Source organism: Acomys minous, assembly GCF_964271855.1.
Source record: "Acomys minous genome assembly, chromosome: 12".
Classification (NCBI taxonomy): Eukaryota; Metazoa; Chordata; class Mammalia; order Rodentia; family Muridae; genus Acomys; species Acomys minous.
In genome coordinates this window covers 94356263-94375296 of record NC_140493.1, presented here as the reverse complement: position 1 = coordinate 94375296, position 19034 = coordinate 94356263, and the positions used below count along the sequence as shown (strand labels likewise).

The window sequence follows — 19034 nt, the reverse complement described above, 5'->3', positions numbered from 1 at the left end:
GGTGGTTGCCCGTCTTGTGCAGGCAGGCCTTCCCTCATGGAGCCCAGAGTCCAGTGATGGCTGCAAGAGGTTTAAACGGTGCCATGCACCTGGCCACCCTGCCTTCACTCCACTGCATCAGGCACCTGTTGTCCTGAAGCATCTCCTGGTTGGGGATGAGGCTCTGCTGGTCCTAGGTCTGTGTGTTCTAGGCTGGAATACAGCCTTTCACCTTCCCCCTGTCTCAATGTTGAAAGGACATAATGGAACGTCTTTCCAGGGAGGGCCGTCTTCAAGACATCATAAGCGGTTTGGGTGGCGAGGGTACACACTCCTATCCCCGCCTTCACAGGAAAAAAAAAAAGACATTCCTCTGCAAGTCTAGTCAGTCCTGGGACCTTCTCCAAACAAGCACACAGGGTTGCTTCCTGGAAGAAGCTGTCACAGGTTCCACAGGCTTGAAAGAACCGTGTTCTCTCTTCTCCATCCCCTTATTGGAGAAGGCTAGGGAAGATCAATTCTTATCCCTGATTTTGCCCCCCCGCCACCCCCGTTAGTCTAGACCCAAACTCTATATTCAGTTCCTTATGGCGGCTGTGGGGATGGACACCGGATTCAGTTAAGGCATCCTTCCAGAAGGACCCCACATCCGAAGACGGGACTGCCCCCCTCAGCTCCTGCAAGGTGGTGAGACAGCACGTACTGGCTGGGTCTAAAGTCAGCGATTGGCAGGGGTTGACGTGGGAGGAGACGAGCCCTCCCCTGCTGGCTCCCCTCCCCTGGCCTCCCCCTTTCCTTTCCGAGTGGGATATAAGCCCCGCGGCGCGTGCGGGGAGGAACTGAGCAGAGAGGCCACTGCAATCCGTCGCTGTCCAGCCCTCGAGCTTCTCGGCCTTCACGCTTCCTTCTCGAGCTTCAGCTGCTGTGAGTGATTGGGGCTCAGGAAAAGTCTGGTATCGGTGTTATTTTGTGGGAAAACCGAAGTCGGGTCGGTGGAAACTGGGGCTGGGTGGTTGCAAGCTGGCTAGGCAGGGTCTAGCTGAGGTGAGATGGAGAATCTGGGGCACTGAGGTGTCATCACAGCTTTCTTCCCCCTTTGGGTATTAGCGGGAGGGGGAGGCAAGCAGGACTATGGCTGTCTGACAGATGAGGAAACTGAGGCTAGAGATGGTGCAGGGCGGGAGAAGACGGAGGTGAGCCCTGTGCTGTGCTTGGGACCGCTGAGATTTGCGCCCGCCCCGACGGCAGCAGCCGCAGCCTCCCGCCGTGGAAGCTCAGGCTGGCCCACCCTCTAGTGTTCTCTTCCTAGATGGTGGTGGTGCGCAGGCCTTGGCCAGTCATGGCTGCCATGCTGCTGGTCCTGCTCGCCTGCCTGGGAGCGCTGGTGGATGCCTACCCTGCCAAACCTGAGGCTCCCGGGGAAGACGCCTCCCCGGAGGAGCTGAGCCGCTATTACGCCTCTCTGCGCCACTATCTCAACCTGGTCACCCGGCAGCGGTGAGCGCTGGAGGGGGATGGGCAGGTGGACCCCAGCCTCGGGGCTGCAACCCTCCTCCCAGCTCCACCTGGCCTGACCAAGCCCTTTGTGGTCCCGCCCTCAGGTATGGGAAAAGAGACGCCCAGGAAGCTCTGTTCTCCAAACTGCTCTTCACTGACGACAGCGACAGCGAGAATCTCCCTGTCAGGTCTCGGTAGAAAACATCCCTCCCCACAACACGAATCACCTGGAGAGTGCTCTGGCCCCATCACTTACAACCCCTCGCATTCAATTTATTTCCTTTCCTTCCTGCAGGCCAGAAGGTATCTACCCGTGGTGAAGCTCTCGAAGGCCTCCTGCGAGACAGACGTGCTAACTACACCAACTTTATTTGCATAACTGGGGGCCTTCACATCTTGGTGTCCTGGGGGCCCAGGCTGGAGGGCTGTGTGTGTGTTCATTTCCCTGGTCCCAAATAAAAAGCAAATTTTCCCCCAAATAAGCGTGTGCTTTTCTATCTGTCCCTTTCACTTTTGTGGGCACGACGCCAGTAGTGTGTAAGGTGGCTGTTTAAGCTGCAGGAAAAAGCTGGTGGAAAGCAAAACAAAACAAACAAACAAACAAACAACAACAACAACAACAAAAACCCTCTAAGGACAAGAGAGGGTGCCGTGGTGGTGGGGTTCAACATAGACACCTCCCCCCCAGCCCCGGGGCTCCAATGGGACCTGAAAGGCATTCTGGGGGAAAGGAGCCTTGGAGCCTGGGTGAGGTGGACTCTGAACAGGGGCCAGACAGGATTAAGGTGGAGGAGAGTGTTGGGGAGCCGGCTAGGCACCACTCCCAGGGGGTTCCCCTGAGCAGCCATGGAATGTTGGATGAGACGCTGGGGGAAGAGACCTTTTAGAGGTTATCTGGGTGCACTGAGAGAAGTCACTTTCCTCAGCGGGATTTCCCCCGTATTTCTGAATGCAGGCTTGGTGTCTATCACTAACCGTGCCTTTCTAATGACAAGGCCATGGGGAAACTCCCCAACTCCCCTCTCTCCCCAGTAAACACTGAGGACTAAAGCATGTAAACTGTAGTCTAACCCGAGTTCCCCTCTATCTCTTACTGCAGGAAGCCCATTAATTGTATCTTTCTGCTCTCCCCGGCCACACAGCACTCCCCCTAAACTTAAAAGGAAAAAGGGCAGAGAGCTATGGGGAAGGGATTGGGGTGTGTGGGGGGGGGTGCTCAACCTTCCAGCTCCTGGGTTTTTTAACTAAGCTTACTTGAATAGCTGGAGACACTCTGAGGACACTTCCTAGGGGTTGTCTCCAGGGCACCTTTGATAGGGTTTTTTGCTTTTTGTTTCCCCGCCCCCCAAGAGCCATCTTTTCACCTTTTGTGGGGGTTAGGGTCCATAAGGAACTATCCTTTAACACATTTGGGTCTGGCAGGCTGTTGTCAACAGGGGGTCCACTCATCTGTGTCCTCGGAGCAGGAAGCTTACAGGGAGGGGGGAGGGAGCGTCCTCCGGCCTGCAGACAAAGGCCCACAAGGGGCCACTAGTGTCTTGGTCAGTCTGTCTGCAGGTGAGCCTTCCCTGCCTTCCCTGAGGCTCCATGCAAGCGCTGCAGGAACCCACAAAGGGCAGCAGGAGCTATCTCTGTGTTCCAGACGTGGCACACTGCCTCCTCCTGGACTGCCACCACTACCCCTGTAACGACCTTGCCCAGACAAAACTGGTCTACTTGGGTGACAAACTGCAAATAGTTCCCACACCAGAGTTAATCTCTGGAGTCAGTCTGTTTGGTGAGGGTCCTTCAGTAGAGGCCAGAACAGACCCCTTTGAAGCTCAGAGCCCATGAAAATCCGGGCCGTTAAAACCGACGCCGAGGCCAGGCGCCCCCTGGTGGCAGCTGTGACCGCTAGACTCGGGACTAGCCAATCATTTTGCATAGCAGGAAAACCAAGCCCAGAAGAGGGTCCTAACAAACTGAACTTGATTCTCTTTGAGCCAGTGATGCTCTTCTTGTTAGTGTACATGAGAGCCGAAAGGAACAGGGTCCTTGATTCCCTATGTCTAGGGGTGGGTGCAACGAGCCTCCCTTTACAGAGAAGACATTGAATTCCAGAGGTCTAGCGGGATTCTGCTCCTAGGGTAACAGGGTGGGCAGTGGCAAAGACTGGAATCAGGCCCAGGCCTATCTGACCTCTAACCTCACCACGACAGATTCCTGGCTGCCACTTTCTCCCCTCTCATCACCTAAGGACCCACTTCGATGCTTCTTGCTGTTCTGACTTCAGGAGGGGATGGGGGGAGGGGAGAGAGAGAGAGAGAGAGAGAGAGAGAGAGAGAGATCCTTGCTCTCTTCGCAGACCTCAGAATAGAGAGCTAGTGCCTGCTCTTAGCTCGGAGGAGCATAGAGGTCCTGGGTGAGAAAAGGACACTGAACACAAAAAAGACAGCGGCGGGCCTTTAATCCCAGCACTCCGGAGGCAGAGGCAGGCAGATTGCTGTGAGTTCAAGGCCAACCTGGTCTACAAAGGGAGTCCAGGACAGCCAAGCTACCCAGAGAAACCATGTCTCGAAACAAAACAAAACAAAACAAAAACAACAACAACAACAAAAGACAGCTTCTTGTGGTGCGCACTTGCGCCAGGCCGGAAGAATCTCACAGGGGAGGAATTGAAGGCTGACTGTGAGACTTTGGGGTGGGTGAGTGGGACAAACGTTCCCACCTCCGTGGGCCTCCCGTGCCTTAGTCAGGAAGCAGGAAGAGAGAGCAGTGCCCTGACATTTTCTCCCACTCACTAGTTGTGTGGTCTGGGCCCAGCTACCTGATGTCTCTCGGCAGAGTACAGTTTTAGTGCTTGTTTGTTTGTTTGTTTGTTTGTTTGTTTTCAGTCTGTCGAGTAGGGCCTGGTAGGGATTCAGTCAGAAGACAGCATGGAACTTTTTGGGCAACCTGAAGCTTAAGAGTTTTGCTAGATTTTAGTTTTTTAGCACTCCCTTGGGACAGAACGCTATGGTGGGAAAGAAAACAGCTACCAGAAATTGTCTCTTCTCCCTGAACCCTGTATCCTCTGAACTCTGACCCGCCCGATCTCGGTTGGCATCCTATACAGGCACCAAATGGGTTTCCTGGCTCCTTTCCAAGTGGCGGTACACTGGGAGGGAAGGCCGGACTTCCATCCTTAGGCTGGGGTTAGAGCCTGGAACTGCAGCTTTAATATGTGCCCTGAGGAAATCCCACTGGCCATTGGCGAGTGGGGTTGTGCCTGGGGAGGGTGTACTACTGAGGGTATCATGCCAGAACCCTGTCATTTATGAAGCAAGCCTGTTCTGCTGCCCAAAGCTGGATATGGGACCCCCCCCCACACACACACACACAGGAGACCTTTGTCATGGTCCACTTTCCCTTATTCTGTGCTGCCCTGACACCTAGAATGCTGGCCTGGCCTTCCTGCTTCTGGCCGCAGTGCCCCGTGTTGCACGTATCAGGGAGACAGCAGCAAAAAGGGGGGGTTGAAGGCTGGCAGTGAGAAAGGCTGGCAGGAGGCGGGGACTCTGGGGGTGCCGGAGGACTATAAAGGGGCACAGCGGTGAGCAGGGAGACCAGTCCAGCAGGAGGTAGGTGTCTGTGTGGCCCAACACCCACTTGCTCAGGACTTTCGGGGTAAGTGAGTTCATCCTGCCCTGCCTCTGGAGACTCCTTGGGTTGAGGCTGGTGTAGGAATTGGTGTTTCCTAGGGCTCAGGCCCTCAAGAGGCCTAAGGTCCTTCTGGGGTCTCTCTCTGCATCTGGACAGGTGTCACAGACTTCCGTTCCTTTGCCTTACAAGTTACTTCTGTGTCCCCCACCCCGGGGTTCCCACCAGTCCTGCCCAGTCCTGCATCCTCAGGGTCATCAATGTTATAAGTCCTGTATGTCCAGCCCTCACACCCACTTTCTCTGCTATGCTTTTCTATGTAACCAAGGCCTGGGCCCTCTGGCTGCTAACCTGATTGCCAACAGGTGTGTAGGCGTAGGCGGTCTTGTCCCCAGGCTTGGCTTGAAGAAGTGCGTGGTGGGCAGGCGCAGGCCAGGTAGGTCATGGACCTCGGAGGACCTGCTGAGGGGCTGTTTTGCCTTCAATCTTCCTTGTTCTCTAGATGGCCGTTGGGTACTGCTGCCTCTCCCTGTTTCTCCTATCCACTTGGGTGGCTCTGCTGCTGCAGCCCCTGCAGGGTGCCTGGGGAGCCCCACTGGAGCCGATGTACCCAGGGGACTATGCTACACCTGAGCAGATGGCTCAGTACGAAACTCAGCTCCGCAGATACATCAACACACTGACCAGGCCTAGGTAGGGTGCATGCATGCGTGGAGAGAGAGAGAGAGAGAGAGAGAGAGAGAGACCCGGTCCCTCCATGCCTGCTCTGAGAAAACTATTTTACTGAGTGGCTTGAGTCCACATGCTATGGGCAGGGAAGTGTCTGACTGGGGAAAATACAAGGCAGGTGCAGTGGCACCTGGATGCTCATCCCAGCTGTCTTCCTTCCCAGGTATGGAAAGAGAGACGGGGAGAACACGGCTGGACTTCCTAGAATGCAGCTCCCGCCATGTGCCAGCCCCCTGGTTGGTTTGACTCCATGCTCAGCCCCCTGGAACTGAGGGTAGGTCTGCAAGGGGAGGGGGGGCAGAGGGGGAAGGGGGGATACGGAGGAGTGGGGAGGAGAGCGGGCTCTCAGAGTACAAGGACTGCCGTTCCTCACTGTTTTCTTCTTTCCTCACAGGGAGCTCAGTCCAATGGGCTTGTAGTGGCCCTCCTGTGTCCCTCCTGTGTCCCTCCTGTGTCCCTCCTGTGTCCCTCCTGCGGCTGAAGGACAGTACCGGCCCAGCCCCTCCCTCTGCGTTCTTGCAACAACCTGCCCCCTTACAAACTAAATAAAGCAAATTAAAATTACAGTGTGCGAGCGTGCGCGTGCTCACACGTGCGTGCATGTGTGACCATAGAGGCAAGAGTAGGTAAAATTCACAGGCAGGGAGATGGGGTGCAGTGGGGAGGGGGGAGGGGAGTTATGGTGATCTTGAATGTCTGTAGGGGCTGGACTCAGCCCTTTCACATATGGGCAAGTTATGGTCTAGAGAGAAGACAGACACCCCCCCCCCCCACACACACACATACAAAGGTTTGTGATGTGACTATCTTGGGCTTAATTTTCCCATCCCCCCCCCCCCCCCCCCCGAGAGAGCAGTCTCAGAACTGCTCTCTAGAAATCTGGAGAGGGGGGCTGTTCTCAGAGGTGCGGAACCGCCATACTACGAATAAACTTTAGCAACTGCTGGGGCCAGGACACTGGACGAGAATGTGCCCCCGACGCCCCAGGGAAGGGGGCGGATACAGTTAGCCAAGCATTCCTGATCCAGTGTCCAATCTGTGCCATCCACAGTTTTGTTTGTTCTTGGGGCCAGGGAGGGAAAAGCCAGTGCTACCTGAGGAGCCCTGGTAGATTATCTACCCTTACCAGATGTCCTGAATAGGTGGAGATGGTGTGTGTGTGTGTGTGTGTGTGTGTCTGTGTGTCTGTGTGTCTGTGTGTCTGTGTGTGAACAGGACTCCCCTTTCTGGGATCCTCTGAGGATAGACATAGTCACAGGGAAAGAGAGACCTGAGACATTCCCAGAACGGTCTTCTGTCTCTGCCACAGGCTGGGTCTGAATGGGTTGCTGGGCTCAGAGTTTTTAGCATTGATCCCATGACCGTGGCGTTGTAATTGCGTTTTTTTTTAATGCTGTGTGTGAACGCCCTGGAGGCAGAACCTGCCCCCAAAAGGCCAGAGGCTTGTCCAGGATGTGGCCATACTACAAATGCTTGGCTTGAGTTGATTCCTAAGTCCAAAGGATGCCAAGATAGTCAGGGGATGTAGGAGGTTGCAGCAGGAGAACGTTTTGGATGTGGGTGCTGGAGTTCTGACATCCCAAAGCCTCCCCTGGTAGCTTAGGTGATGTTTTTTTATTTTTGTTTTGTATGCATGGGCGTTTTGCCTACATGTATGCCTGTGTACCACCTGTGTTCCTGGTACCTTCGGAGGCCAGAAGAGGGTTTCAGGGTTCCCAAAACTAGAGTTACAGATGGTTGTAAGACATAGCACTGGGGACCTCTGGGTCCTCTGGAGGAGCAGCCAGTACCCTGAGCCCTCGCTCCAGCCTGAGACGGGCTCTGAAGGGGAAAGCCAAACACTTAGAAGCGGGAAATTAGGCGCCTGCTCCTCACACACCTGGGGTCGGTAGCTGAACAATGGGGAGGAGTGTGTGCCCCCCCAAGCAGGTTTCAGGTCCAGGTTTCCCCCTTCCGGGGATCTGTGAACCCAAGGTAGGAGAAGAGAGGTCCCCTATGCTCTACTCCTCCCGTGGTGTTTGATTTTGTGCCATGCTCACAGGCCACACTGGCATTCCAACCTGTCCTGCTCAGCGGTGAACCTTGGCAGGGAGCAGGTCTGGATGAGTCCCCTATTTTGAAGTTCTTAAGATCAATTCTTAAGAATAAATTAATAAAAAATAAAAATAATTTAAAAAAGATCAATTCTTTCATCTTTTCTCTCTCTGAGTCACAGTCGGTCACCCTGGAAGCAGTAGGTGGGGGCGAGGTGATGGAAGGTGGGTGGGCAGGTTGCGGAGGGACGCAAAGGAAAACAGCCTGAGATCTGTTTTATCTCACAAGAGGAATTACGGTCCCCTCTGTACTACTGAAGGCCAGGCCCATCCTGCCAGTGCCCACAGAAGTCACGGAAGCAATAGAGATTCTTTTCAATTTTTCATTTATTTATCCATTCTTTTACTGTTATTGTGTGTTTGCAAGGAGTATGTGCACACTTGAGACATGGTACAGGGTTGTTTTTTTTTCCCCATCTTATGAGATTGGGGTGGCGGTGGGGGTGGAACTCTTGTCCGACAGGCTTAGTGGCAAGTGTCCTTACCTCCTGAACCATCTTGCCAGACCCCCTATTTATCTTTGTTGACCATGCTGCGTGGGTAGGGAGGAACAGAAGTAAATCTCATGGTCTGAAGGGGTCTGTGGGTAGCCAGATCCAGGCCAGGCCTGTGGAGGGCAAAGTCTAGCCTGGAGAGGGACGTCCCTGGTCCTAGTATACCCCTTTCACGTCCCCAGGAGTTCCCCCTCTCTGTCCTACCCACCCGCCCAAGGAAACGGGTGGAGGCCTCTGCTGGCTGCACCAGTCTTGCCTACCTGGGGCGAGAGGAGGAGGCTGAGGGCTGGAGTGGTTCTAGCATTTGGAGTTTGCTGGCGTTCCGCGGCGAGGGGTTGGTGACAGTCAAGTGAGGATGTGCTGTGGTGTTCGATGGGGTGGATTTGGTGGGGTTGGAGGGTTTCTTGCCGTTTTGGGGTTTCTTCGCACTAGGGGACACATCATTGCAGAGCTCGTAGGGCTGAGCAGTAAGTGGGGTGCCAGGTATCCGACCCCCTCATATCCTCTGCCAGCCCACCTGTTGAAGAGCTTCTCCATGTATTTGTTGATCTGGCCAAAGTTTCCAAACCAACTGGCCACCCTGGGCTCGGGAGACTGCTGCGAGTGGACCTCGCCATCCAGAGCGCCATTGGGTGGCACCAGGAGCGACGCTAGGCAACCCAGAGTCAGTGCGCACGCGTAGGGCAGAGTCACAGTCTAGGAGAGAGTGAGACAAACAGCAGGGAAGAGAGGCAGGGTGGGGATGGGACCTGTCTGCACCTACACTGAGTCTCGTGGAGCCACACTCCGTCTACCGAGAAAGCCAGGAGTGTGGCGAAACTAAGACCAGGCGCGGTAGCTGCCTCTGGTCCACACAGGTGCTCGAGCGCGGATCCCTGAGCTCACAGACTTGGGCTGCAAATTCCTCGTGCACGCCGCTCCAGCCTTTTCCACGTCCTCATCTGGTCCTCAAAATCTCTAGACATGATGTTGTCTACCGGAAAGCCTGGTCCTCCAGACGTCTGCAGGGTCAGCTTAGCCTCAACCATCAGCTCAGCACTCTACATGGGTCCAACACTGACAACCGTATTTACAGTAGCCTCCACCGTCATCTTGTGCTGCCCTCTCATGCCCACTTCATGCCGTATTCTATACTAATTTTTTTTTTTTTTGCAGTTATTGGCTTCCGTCCCAGGCCCACCTCCTGCCACCACATTGCAGGTGGGCTCTTTGCCTACTTTCTGTTTAGTGTAGATTGGTGCCTGGATATTAGTAACACTGGAGTGCTAGTCCAAGATTACCTCATCCCCTTACACACACACACACACACACACACACACACACACACACACACACACACATACAGAAACAGACACACACACACCCTTCATAGATTATGAAACCCCAAGTAAGACACTTCCTTTGAACCCCTGAGGTCCTAAAATCTCAAGCAGGGGCAGGAAGCTCTCGATAGCACCTCTCTTGGCCATCAGAATGGCTTTTTTTTTTTTTTTCATGCTCTAATGGGCCTGTGAAGGGGCCCTCGGTGCCAGCCTCCGTTCCCAAGCTCTTGGGGAGCACAGGTGACAGGCCCTGTCCCATACTTAGCTGCCAGGCATTACCATAGTACTGGGCGGGTGCAGAGCGACACAGCAAAGGCTCTCTGGCCAGGATGTCAGAGGCCATTTATATTTCTGTGGATCCATGACCCTGTCCCTGTAAGGCCCTATCCCAGCATGGCTTTTCTCCTGCTCCTGGGTCATGACCCAGGAACTGGGAACAGTGAGAGTGTGGGGGAGGAAGCACATGGCCTACTGACCATCCTGACTGAGGCACACCGTGTCTTTCAGAGACCCAGAGAGGTGGGCAGCCGAGGTGGGAGGCTCCTGGGGCCAGGTAACTTTTTGTTCCCAGAGCACACACAGATGCTGGGGAAGAGCTGTCTCTGGGGCTGTGAGGGGCAGTGTCTTTCCCGGGGCTATTTCTGAGGCCAGTAGAGGCCAATGCTGAGACACACCCCACTCACCCTGCTCCTCCAAGGGGACTCTTTCTGCAGGGTTGCTATGGAGACCCAGTATGCGCTCTGGCATCTAAAACTGGGGAGCTGTGGCATTGCTGTTCCTGCTCTGCCTGTCCCAGCCATGTGGAACCTGATGAGCCTTCTGGAAAGGGGATTCTTTGTTGTTGTTGTTGTTGTTGTTGTTGTTGTTGTCATCATCACCCCCCCACCCCCGAGACAGGGTCTCTCTGTGTAGCCTTGGCTATCCTGGACTCGCTTTGTAGACCAGGCTAGCCTTGAACTCAGAGATCCACCTGTCTCTGCCTCCCGAGTGCTGGGCTTAAAGGCATTCGAACTTTAGCAAGGGACTGTCTTCCTTTTCTGTTTTTGTTGTTGTTTTGTTTTGTTTGTTTGTTTGTTTTTCTGAGACAGGGTCTCTCTGTTAGCCTTGGCAATCCTGGACTCACTTTGTAGACCAGGCTGGCCTCGAACAGCTATCCGCCTGCCTCAGCCACCACGCCCAGCTGGGATTAAAGGTATATGCCACCACGCCCGGCTGGGACTGTCTTCCTAGTGAGCCCCCCACAGTCTCATATGTGGACTTGGGCTCATTATGCTTTCAGCATGAGAGTGAAGCTGAGATCGGATTGGTTGTGTAGCTCAGCAGCGGGCAGCTCTTGGCGCACGGTGGGTGACGGAAGCCATGGGCCTATCTGTGTGGGGGTGCACCTCTCCTCTTGTCCCCACTTTTCTCATCTGCACCCTCTCCTCAGTAAATCTCAGGGGAAGACAAGTTACCTTTCTTCTCTGAGTGTAATGTCTTCAGCTGTGGGAGAGTGCTGGGTGAGGGCTCAACCAAGGAGAAACTCAGAGGATCCCCTGAGGGGTCTCCGTAATAAATTGAATTGCCCCAGGGACAATTAGGGCAGGTTTTTTTTTTTCTTTTTTTGCCTAAGGTGGTTTGTCTAGACTGTCTGGCTGGTGAGCCCTAGCTAGGAATCCTTAAGGCCTGGGCTGGCCTTGAACTTGCTTCAATCCTTCTGTCTCTCTCAGTCTTTTGAGTGTTGGGATTGCAGGAATCTGCTGCCGGGTCTTACCACCCCATTATTCAAGATTGAACCCAGAGCTTTATGTGCACTAGGCTGTACCCTTAACCCCAAGCATGCTTTTATATTTCTTTTTTGTTTGTTTTGTTTTGTTTTGTTTTTTCTCTGTGTAGCCTTGGCTGTCCTGTGTAGCACTCGAACTCATAATGATCCACCTGCCTCTGCCTCTCGAGTGCTGGGATTAAAGGTGGGCGCTTTTATATTTCTTATGTTTAGATGTTTTGACTTCTGGCCTAGACCCACTCCCTGAAGGTTCTACCACCTCCCAATAGTGCCACCCTGAGGACTAAAGCCTTTCATCCACATTTCTTTGGGCTCTAAACCCCACTTCCAGGGAACTTTATAAAATGGTTTTGTGGGGCTGGAGAGATGGCTCAGAGGTTAAGAGCACTGGCTGTTCTTCCAAAGGTCCTGAGTTCAATTCCCAGCAACCACATGGTGGCTCACAACCATCTATCGTGAGATCTGGTGCCCTCTTCTGGCCTGCAAGTGTATGTTGCTGTATAAATCATAAATAAATAAATAAATAAATAAATAAATAAAATGGTTTTGTGGACCTGTCCTGAGAGGTTCTGCACTCCGTGTTTACTGAGCACTGGCTTGATTAGAAGGCACCTGCTCTGAGCGTTGGAGTCACAGCTCAGCGAGACCGACTCTGGCCTCAAAGAGCTCCGCAGCCTAGTGGGAGCAGGTATTTAAGGAATAGGGTAATTAACGTTTACAGACATATTTGCTAGGAGGCTACTTCTTGTCTGTGGGAAAGAGTTTTTTACATTTGTAATCCTTAAATGAGTGGAATAGGAGTTCTGAATTCTGTAACAGGGGAGGCTGGGAATTCAGATGTCCAAAGGCCAGGACCCTCTGCTTTGCCGAGACCACCGACATCCCTCCATCAGGAAAATTGGTTTGCCGGCGGTCTCCGCAAACCAGAAGGTCCTGGCCTTTGGGCGTCTCTTCCAGCTGCCTTCAAGCATTGCTAACCAGCCAGGTGTGGTGTTGCGTGTCTGCAATCCCAGCACTGGAGAGCCTGAGGTTGGGAGTTCAGGGCCAGCCTCCAAAAGTTTATGAGCCAATATCTCTGAAGAAGAAATAAGGCAGGAGGAACGGAGAAGCTGTTGAATCCAGTGTCTGATGCCAACTAATAAAGAAGCCGGATGTATTGGTAAAAGAGCTTCTTTCCAGCCTAGGAAAGTGTAGGATTAGGTTGGGCTGCCATGAGGATGGGTTAACCATCAGCAAGAACGTGTACGCATTGTTTCCAGGAGTTCATTTCCTTAAGCTGAGGCAGTGAAGGGAGGAGAGAAGTGGGTGGCACAGATAGGGCCAAACAAAGTTCCTCTCAAAGGTGAGTGGGTGGCAAGAAGAGGACACGCTCTTCAGGCCAGACACTTCAGAAGCCCTTAGGTGGACTCCCCACCTGCTCTGAAAGGACCTGGGGCCAGTCAGGGCACATCAGATGGCCTGAGAAAGAGACGGACCACCCACGTGTCCCCCTGGCACCTAGGTTGAGCCTTCCAAACTTCTAGAAGGGACCTGTTTTTAAGGCATGTCTTTTTCTGTGTGCCTGACACTGTGGCAGCCACTCTGCAGCTGTCCTTCCCCAAGGTGGATGCTACTATCCCCATTGTACAGATGGAGAAACTGAGGCTTGGCCAGGTTACATAACGGGCTTTGCATGCACACAGGTGCTTGGGCTAAGAGTTCAACAGAATTGTTGTTATAACTTCCCACCCAGATATGGAAAAGTGGAACTAGGAGACAGGAAAATGAGTGGGTGCTGGTCCTGGGGTGGGGTGAGACAAAAAGCGACTTCACAGGGGCGTCTGGGGTCCCCCCCAGGAGAGTGGTCTGAGTACAGGTCAGGGTTGTTTGTGGTGACCTGGGATGGTAGAGCAGCCTTTAGGGTACGTCTTGTGGTGGAAAAGAAAGCAAGAGTCCAGTACCTCTCAGTTTGGTCCCGCAATGAGACAAAGTTACCTGTCGGGGTGTTGTACTGAGGCCAAGAGTGGGAAGTGAGACATAGTATTTCCCAAGTAGGGGCACACCCAGGACTATACAAGGTAATTATTTGCACTATGGGGAAACATATTGGAACATTCAGTTTCAAAATAATGTTTTAAGATTTTGTGTAGATTCGAAGTGCTTCTAACATGTGCAGTCGTCACTTCAGTAGCTCAGCTAAAATAATACATAAGAAAATCGCCCCTTTCCTCCTTATTTATTTATTTAAAGTTTTTAAAAATGTATATATATATCGATGTTTGGTGTGCATGCACATCTGCGCACCATGCATACCAGAAGAAGAATCAGATCCCACAGGACTGCAGTTATAGATGGGTACTGGGAATTGAACTCAGGACCTCTGGAAGAGCAGCTGGCACTCTTAGCCGCTGAGCCATCTCCCCAGCCCTCTCTTTTCCTTTTTCACACTGATGTCTCCGAACATCTTTTTCTTGAGTAGTAAAGTAAAAAGCGTTTCAGGGTTTTCTGAACAAGCTTTGGGGAGTTGCAAGTGTGTGTGTGTGTGTGTGTGTGTGTGTGTGTGTGTGTGTGTCCTGAGCATGGATGCATAGGCTGGACACAGCACCCTTTTCTGCTGGCTACCTGCTTAGGGCTTCTTTTCCCCCCTTCTTTGTGCCTTGACTCTCAAAGCTGCCACCCAAACACCCAGCACAGGGAAAAGCATTTAAAGGAAAGCACTGTGTGTACCCTTGAGACCTCAGAGAAAGACAGAGGAGATACAGACCGGGGATTGGAAGAGGCATTCTTCCTGGGGGTGGTGCAGCCCCTAAAACTACAGGTAGACTCCAGAGACCTAAGCAGGGCAGGCATGGCTTTGTGCTCAGACTAGAGCAATGTCCCTGAAGGCACGCTTTGTTATGATGTTCAACCACACCACTAGCATAGTGTTTCTTCCTCTCTGTGACACATCTTTCCCCACCCCAGTGTGTTAGGTTCCTTGCCTACTTCAGTGTCACAAAAACTGAAGCCTCATCTTGAACAAACAGGAACACACTAGTCCACTAATCTCAGAGGATTGTTGTACAAAACTATCAAACAAATGTAAGCTGTGGGTTAGAGGGCCAGGCTGTAAGAAAAAATGAGTTGGGCGGGGCGTGGTGGCGCACACCTTTAATCCCAGCACTCGGGAGGCAGAGGCAGGCGGATCGCTGAGAGTTCGAGGCCAGCCTGGTCTACAAAGTGAGTCCAGGACAGTCAAGGCTACACAGAGAAACCCTGTCTCAAAAAAAAAAAAATGAGTTGAACTCAAGCAGGTGGGTTAGAACTCGAATCCCACCCTGTCTTTGGGATCCTGGGTGGGATGTGTTTGCTGTGGATTGCAAATGGGATAACAATAGTTGCTTGTTTGAGAAATGATTAATAGTTTTGGGGAGGAATTAAGATTTCTCTCCCCCTCCCAACTAAATGCAAACAGTTAATGGTTCCCTGGACAGAGGCGAGTGGGTAAGGCGGATGGAGTCTTCACCATGGGAAGGAGACCTCTCGTCTTGAGTTCAATTAGGAAGATCATCTTCTTTCTAGTTTGGAAACATGTGCTATGAAGCATTTTCCTTTAGACAGAGCATGTAGTTCCAATCACTACCATTTGGGGTCGCTATAAAACTATTCTCCTCTTCCAGTAATGAACGAGGGCAGCTACCTAACATGACTTTTGGCCTTTTGACCGTCTCCAGCTTTACCCTATACCTATTCCCAACTACTACCCTTTGCGGACAGAGTCTGCTGGGACCACATCTAGGGATGGATTCTCAAGATGATTCATTTTCGAGATTTCCAAGCAAGTTTCCAGGATGCAATCCATTTCTGATTTTTAGGAGGCCAGTTAGCAAGGAGAATAAATGCCTCGCTCCTCATCAAGACCGTATTCCAGAAGGCAATGGAAGGATTAGGGGAACACCCAAGTCAGGGAAGTACCCGGCTTGCACAGACTGAATGAATGCTGTTTTCCACACCGCAGCTACCAATGGTGTGAGGCTGTGCAGTAGCGTTTACTAGCAGGTCTGGGTGGAGCCAGAGCAAGGCGGGCTAGCAGACTTAACCCTTTGTTTCCTCCTCCTCCTCCTCCTCCTCCTCCTCCTCCTCCTCCTCCTCCTCCTCCTCTTCCGTCTGCGCCTTCTCCTTCTATTACCGGAGCTAGAGCTTAGGGTTTCCTGCGTGCTTACCCACCAACAGAGCCACACGCCACCGCCAGTATTTGTTGACATGGGATTCAGGAAGGATAGGGTGTTACTTCTATCTTTATTCCTTGGACAGAGGTATGGACTGACTCCCCGCATCCAGGATAAATTTAGGATCTCGGTCCCCTTCATGAAGACACAGTCCTTCTCTCAAAAAAATTTTTTTTTCTCTCTCTAAATTTTCTTGGAAGCAGGTATGTGCAGTCTGAATGTTTAACTCCGGCCTCAGGCTGAGCCTTTACGAGTTAGTCTCCTAATAATAATCCCATTCCTTTTTCAAACCCAATCAGGAAAGGACAAACGAAGCGTGCGTGGGACTGGAACGCTGGACGAGGTGCTCCAGTTAGAGCGGTGATCCCATCAGGCTGTTTTTTTGTTTTTGTTTTTTAAACATCGTCGCCCTTTTAAAGAATTCCTGGCTGCTAAGCGACTCACGTTGGTGCTTCCCCGAGTTGGGGGCGGGGGGGGGGGTCTTCGGCTTTGCAGTGCGTGCTGACCACTCCTCCTAGCCCAGCCGCCTGCTGCGGTGAGATTACATTACAGCGGTAGGGAGGTTGCCCGGTCCCTTCCGCGTCCCGGCCTTCTCTTTTCTGTCTCCGCCCCTTCGCTCCTCGGCGGCCTCGCCGCTTTAAGAGCGCGGCTAGCGATTGACAAGCAATAACCGGAGAGCGGCGGGCTGCGCGGAGTCGCCCCAAGCTAGGGGCTCCCCAAAACGCAGGTAGGCATTCCCAGGCCTCTGGGCCAGCACCCATCTCAGAACCCCTACCTCCTATTTGACCTGCCACCGCACTTGGGGAATCCTATTCTCCAGGTCCAAACTCCAGGGTCCCTTCCCCAAGCTTGCCCTCACCCCCCCAGCAGCAGCACCCTGCTCTATCTGTCTCTCTGGGATGCCGGTGGGGAAGACAGAACCCCACATCCCAGGGATACTGGTCCCCCAAGCCAGTGATGAGGGCTCCAGAGGGATACTGGGCACAGAGATGCTGAGCTGAGCGGAGTCCAGGTATTTGCGCGGCCTCTCCGGGGTCTGTGCAGGGGTTGGGGGGGGGGGACTTCGGATCCCGGCATTACGTAAGAGCCGTGCTGCTGGCGCTTCCGGCCCTCGGGGAGCTAGACTAAGATTGTGCTGGGTCCCTTGGCACCCTGCTACCGAAGAGGCTAATACTTGGGCCTTCCCTGAGAGGGACCAGAGGACAGGCGCCCGGCCAATCCAGGCTGCCAGGGGCAGGAGGTTGCAGGGGTCTCAGGGACCAGGGTTTAAGACCTTAGGACTCCAGAGGGAATCAGTGACAGAAGCGAGGAGCCTGGATCAGAAAGTTAGGTCAACTAAGGGGGTGATGGGGAATGAAGACCTGGGGGTGATAGTGGTGTGGGGCAGCCATTCAGTGACCTCATCCCCCTGGTCTCTGAGGGCGCGCGAGCAAAGAGCCTTCTTTGATGCCTCGCAACACGCCCCCTCTTTCCCAGGTCCTAGCGCCCAGCGGGTTAGGGCTGAATTGGAGGGGCGGGGGCAGTCTGATTGTGAGTGCGGGCACGTCCGCCCGCTCCCTAGACCCTATCCTCTGGCCCTGAGTTATGTTCATTCTCCCCACAGCCCTGTCCGGCTCCAAAATGCCTTTGTCAGGCGGCGTCCTTCCTTTGCACTTCTCTATGTCTGCACTGATGGAGGGGTGGGTAGGAGGCTAGAGGAAACCTCCGCCTTTGAAGGTGGCGGGCTTCACCTACAGGCACCCTGGGTGCCGGGTTGGATAGCTTGGTGGAGGACGTGCTTGTGGAGATAAGAGTGGGAGGGCATCTGGGCTTTGACTTTTGGACGCCAGGGTGCTGATTCCGTGATGACTGGGCCCGGGGACCTTGCCTTGAAACCAGGCTAGCTTGCCTGGCACGGCCGTTCTCCTGTGGGCACAGCTGGCCCCGCCCTCTCAGAGGCTTGGGTGGGGGTGGGGCGAGGCGAGGCGAGCCGACGCCGTGGGAACCAACTCCTTAGGGAGCAAACCCTAGCTAACTGGGCAGGACTCCCGGGCCTAGGGTTTCATACAGGATCCTCCCTGGCTCTTCCCGGTTTTCCTGCTTTGGGAAAAGAGTAACCTACAGCAAGCACCTCTGTTAGGGAGTATGGCCCAAGCTATGAGACGGTGCCCCCTGCTCTTTAGGAATAAGGACACCATTTCTCCCAGCCAGGGGTGCTAGTGTGAAAGGGGTTCCCCTCTTTCTGTGCAAGTTCAATTCTTCTGGAGAAGATCCAGGAGAACTGTCATTAGCTTAGGCGGGGGGGGGGGTGGGGGATGAGAGAGAAAGAGAGAATTTTTATTAAAACCAGTAGTTGCTCCTCCGAAAATAATTTTGGATTCTTGGGGGTGGGGTGGGAGGGTGGAGTGGCCCTGTGGCTCCTCTCCACCCTTGGGGGGTAGTGGTGCAAAAAAGCATTTAGTCTTAAAGTGGGCACTGCCAGCTGCTTCCCCCTCAACTCCCCCACCCTTGCTATGAGCCTCTGCCTCCTGTTGTCATGGCAACTGGGGAATTAGGGTTTTATCCAGTAGCACATGCCCAGGAAAGGCAAGGGGAGAAAGTGGTGGGTCACCCTGTTCTCCTTTCCCGAGAGGATGAAGAAGCCTATCTCAGCTTGGGGAGGCCGGAGGATGGGCAGTGGGGCTGCAGACGCCATGCCTGTTTGTGGTGGCAACCCCCCCCCCTCTTAACTATGGGCAAGGGAGGTGGGAGAGTGGAAAGCCAGGACAGCAGGGGAGGAAGTACCTTCTCTGTCAGCCAGGCACCAGTGTTTATGGGACACCCGGAAGGTTCCAGGCACAGAAGCAAGTAATGGACTTCATTCCTCTTCTCACATAGCCAACAACTTCCAGATTTTGGCTCACATTCAGGACTCACACTTAATCCCCTCTCCACTTTAAGAAAGAACCAGAAAGAATATTATGGGTTTTTTTGTTTGCTTGTTTGTTTGTTTTTGAGATGGCTCCATATATGCTCCCAGGCTGGTCTCAAATACCTGGGTTCAGGGGACCCTACTGCCTTCACCTGAGTGGCTGGTACTACATCACAGGTAGGTGTTATCGTACCCAGTGAGAAATACTTCTATTTTGGGCAGTGGTGGCCTTCAGACCCAGCACTTGAAAGACAGAGGCAAGCAGATCTCTGTGAGTTGTAGGCCAAGTTGGTCTACAGGGCAAGTTCCAGGATAGCTAGGGTTTCACAATGAAACCTTGTCTTCCTGTCTTGAAAAACAAAACAAAACAAACAAACAAGAACAAAAAAGAAATTAAAAGAAGAGAACCACTTTTTTGTTTTTGTTTTAGAGTCACAAAACCCTAGGTTCTCACTGTAGC

The 19034-nt window shown here is 53.1% G+C and overlaps 3 protein-coding genes across 6 annotated transcripts in view; all 3 read left to right on the top strand.

The window, feature by feature from the left end:
• Positions 1 to 782: 782 nt before the first annotated feature.
• Positions 783 to 1943, top strand: PYY (peptide YY). 3 transcript variants are annotated; one of them, XM_084748148.1, is made up of 4 exons: positions 783 to 903; positions 1289 to 1476; positions 1581 to 1664; positions 1772 to 1943. In XM_084748148.1, exons 2-4 carry the CDS (start codon positions 1289 to 1291, stop codon positions 1794 to 1796), a joined length of 297 nt encoding a protein of 98 aa, XP_084604274.1. In that variant the 5' UTR covers positions 783 to 903; the 3' UTR covers positions 1797 to 1943. The 3 variants fall into 3 exon arrangements, with proteins under 3 accessions (XP_084604274.1, XP_084604272.1, XP_084604273.1); XM_084748146.1 differs by having other exon boundaries at positions 1581 to 1670; XM_084748147.1 differs by having other exon boundaries at positions 785 to 903; positions 1275 to 1476; positions 1581 to 1670.
• A 3653-nt stretch (positions 1944 to 5596) lies between these two features.
• On the top strand, positions 5597 to 6317 carry PPY (pancreatic polypeptide; the record flags this gene model as incomplete). Its single annotated transcript, XM_084748149.1, has 3 exons — positions 5597 to 5787; positions 5987 to 6097; positions 6218 to 6317. The coding sequence occupies 2 exons, from the start codon at positions 5597 to 5599 to the stop codon at positions 6093 to 6095; spliced, it is 300 nt and encodes a 99-aa protein (XP_084604275.1). The 3' UTR covers positions 6096 to 6097; positions 6218 to 6317.
• Positions 6318 to 16174: 9857 nt separating this feature from the next.
• Positions 16175 to 19034, top strand: part of MPP2 (MAGUK p55 scaffold protein 2) — a 30937-nt gene continuing 28077 nt past the window's right edge. The window contains exon 1 of one of the 2 annotated variants that reach the window (XM_084748057.1): positions 16175 to 16411. The gene's annotated coding sequence lies outside the window, so the exon portion shown is untranslated. The remainder of the gene's footprint in view (positions 16412 to 19034) is intronic. The other variant, XM_084748059.1, reaches the window with a different exon arrangement.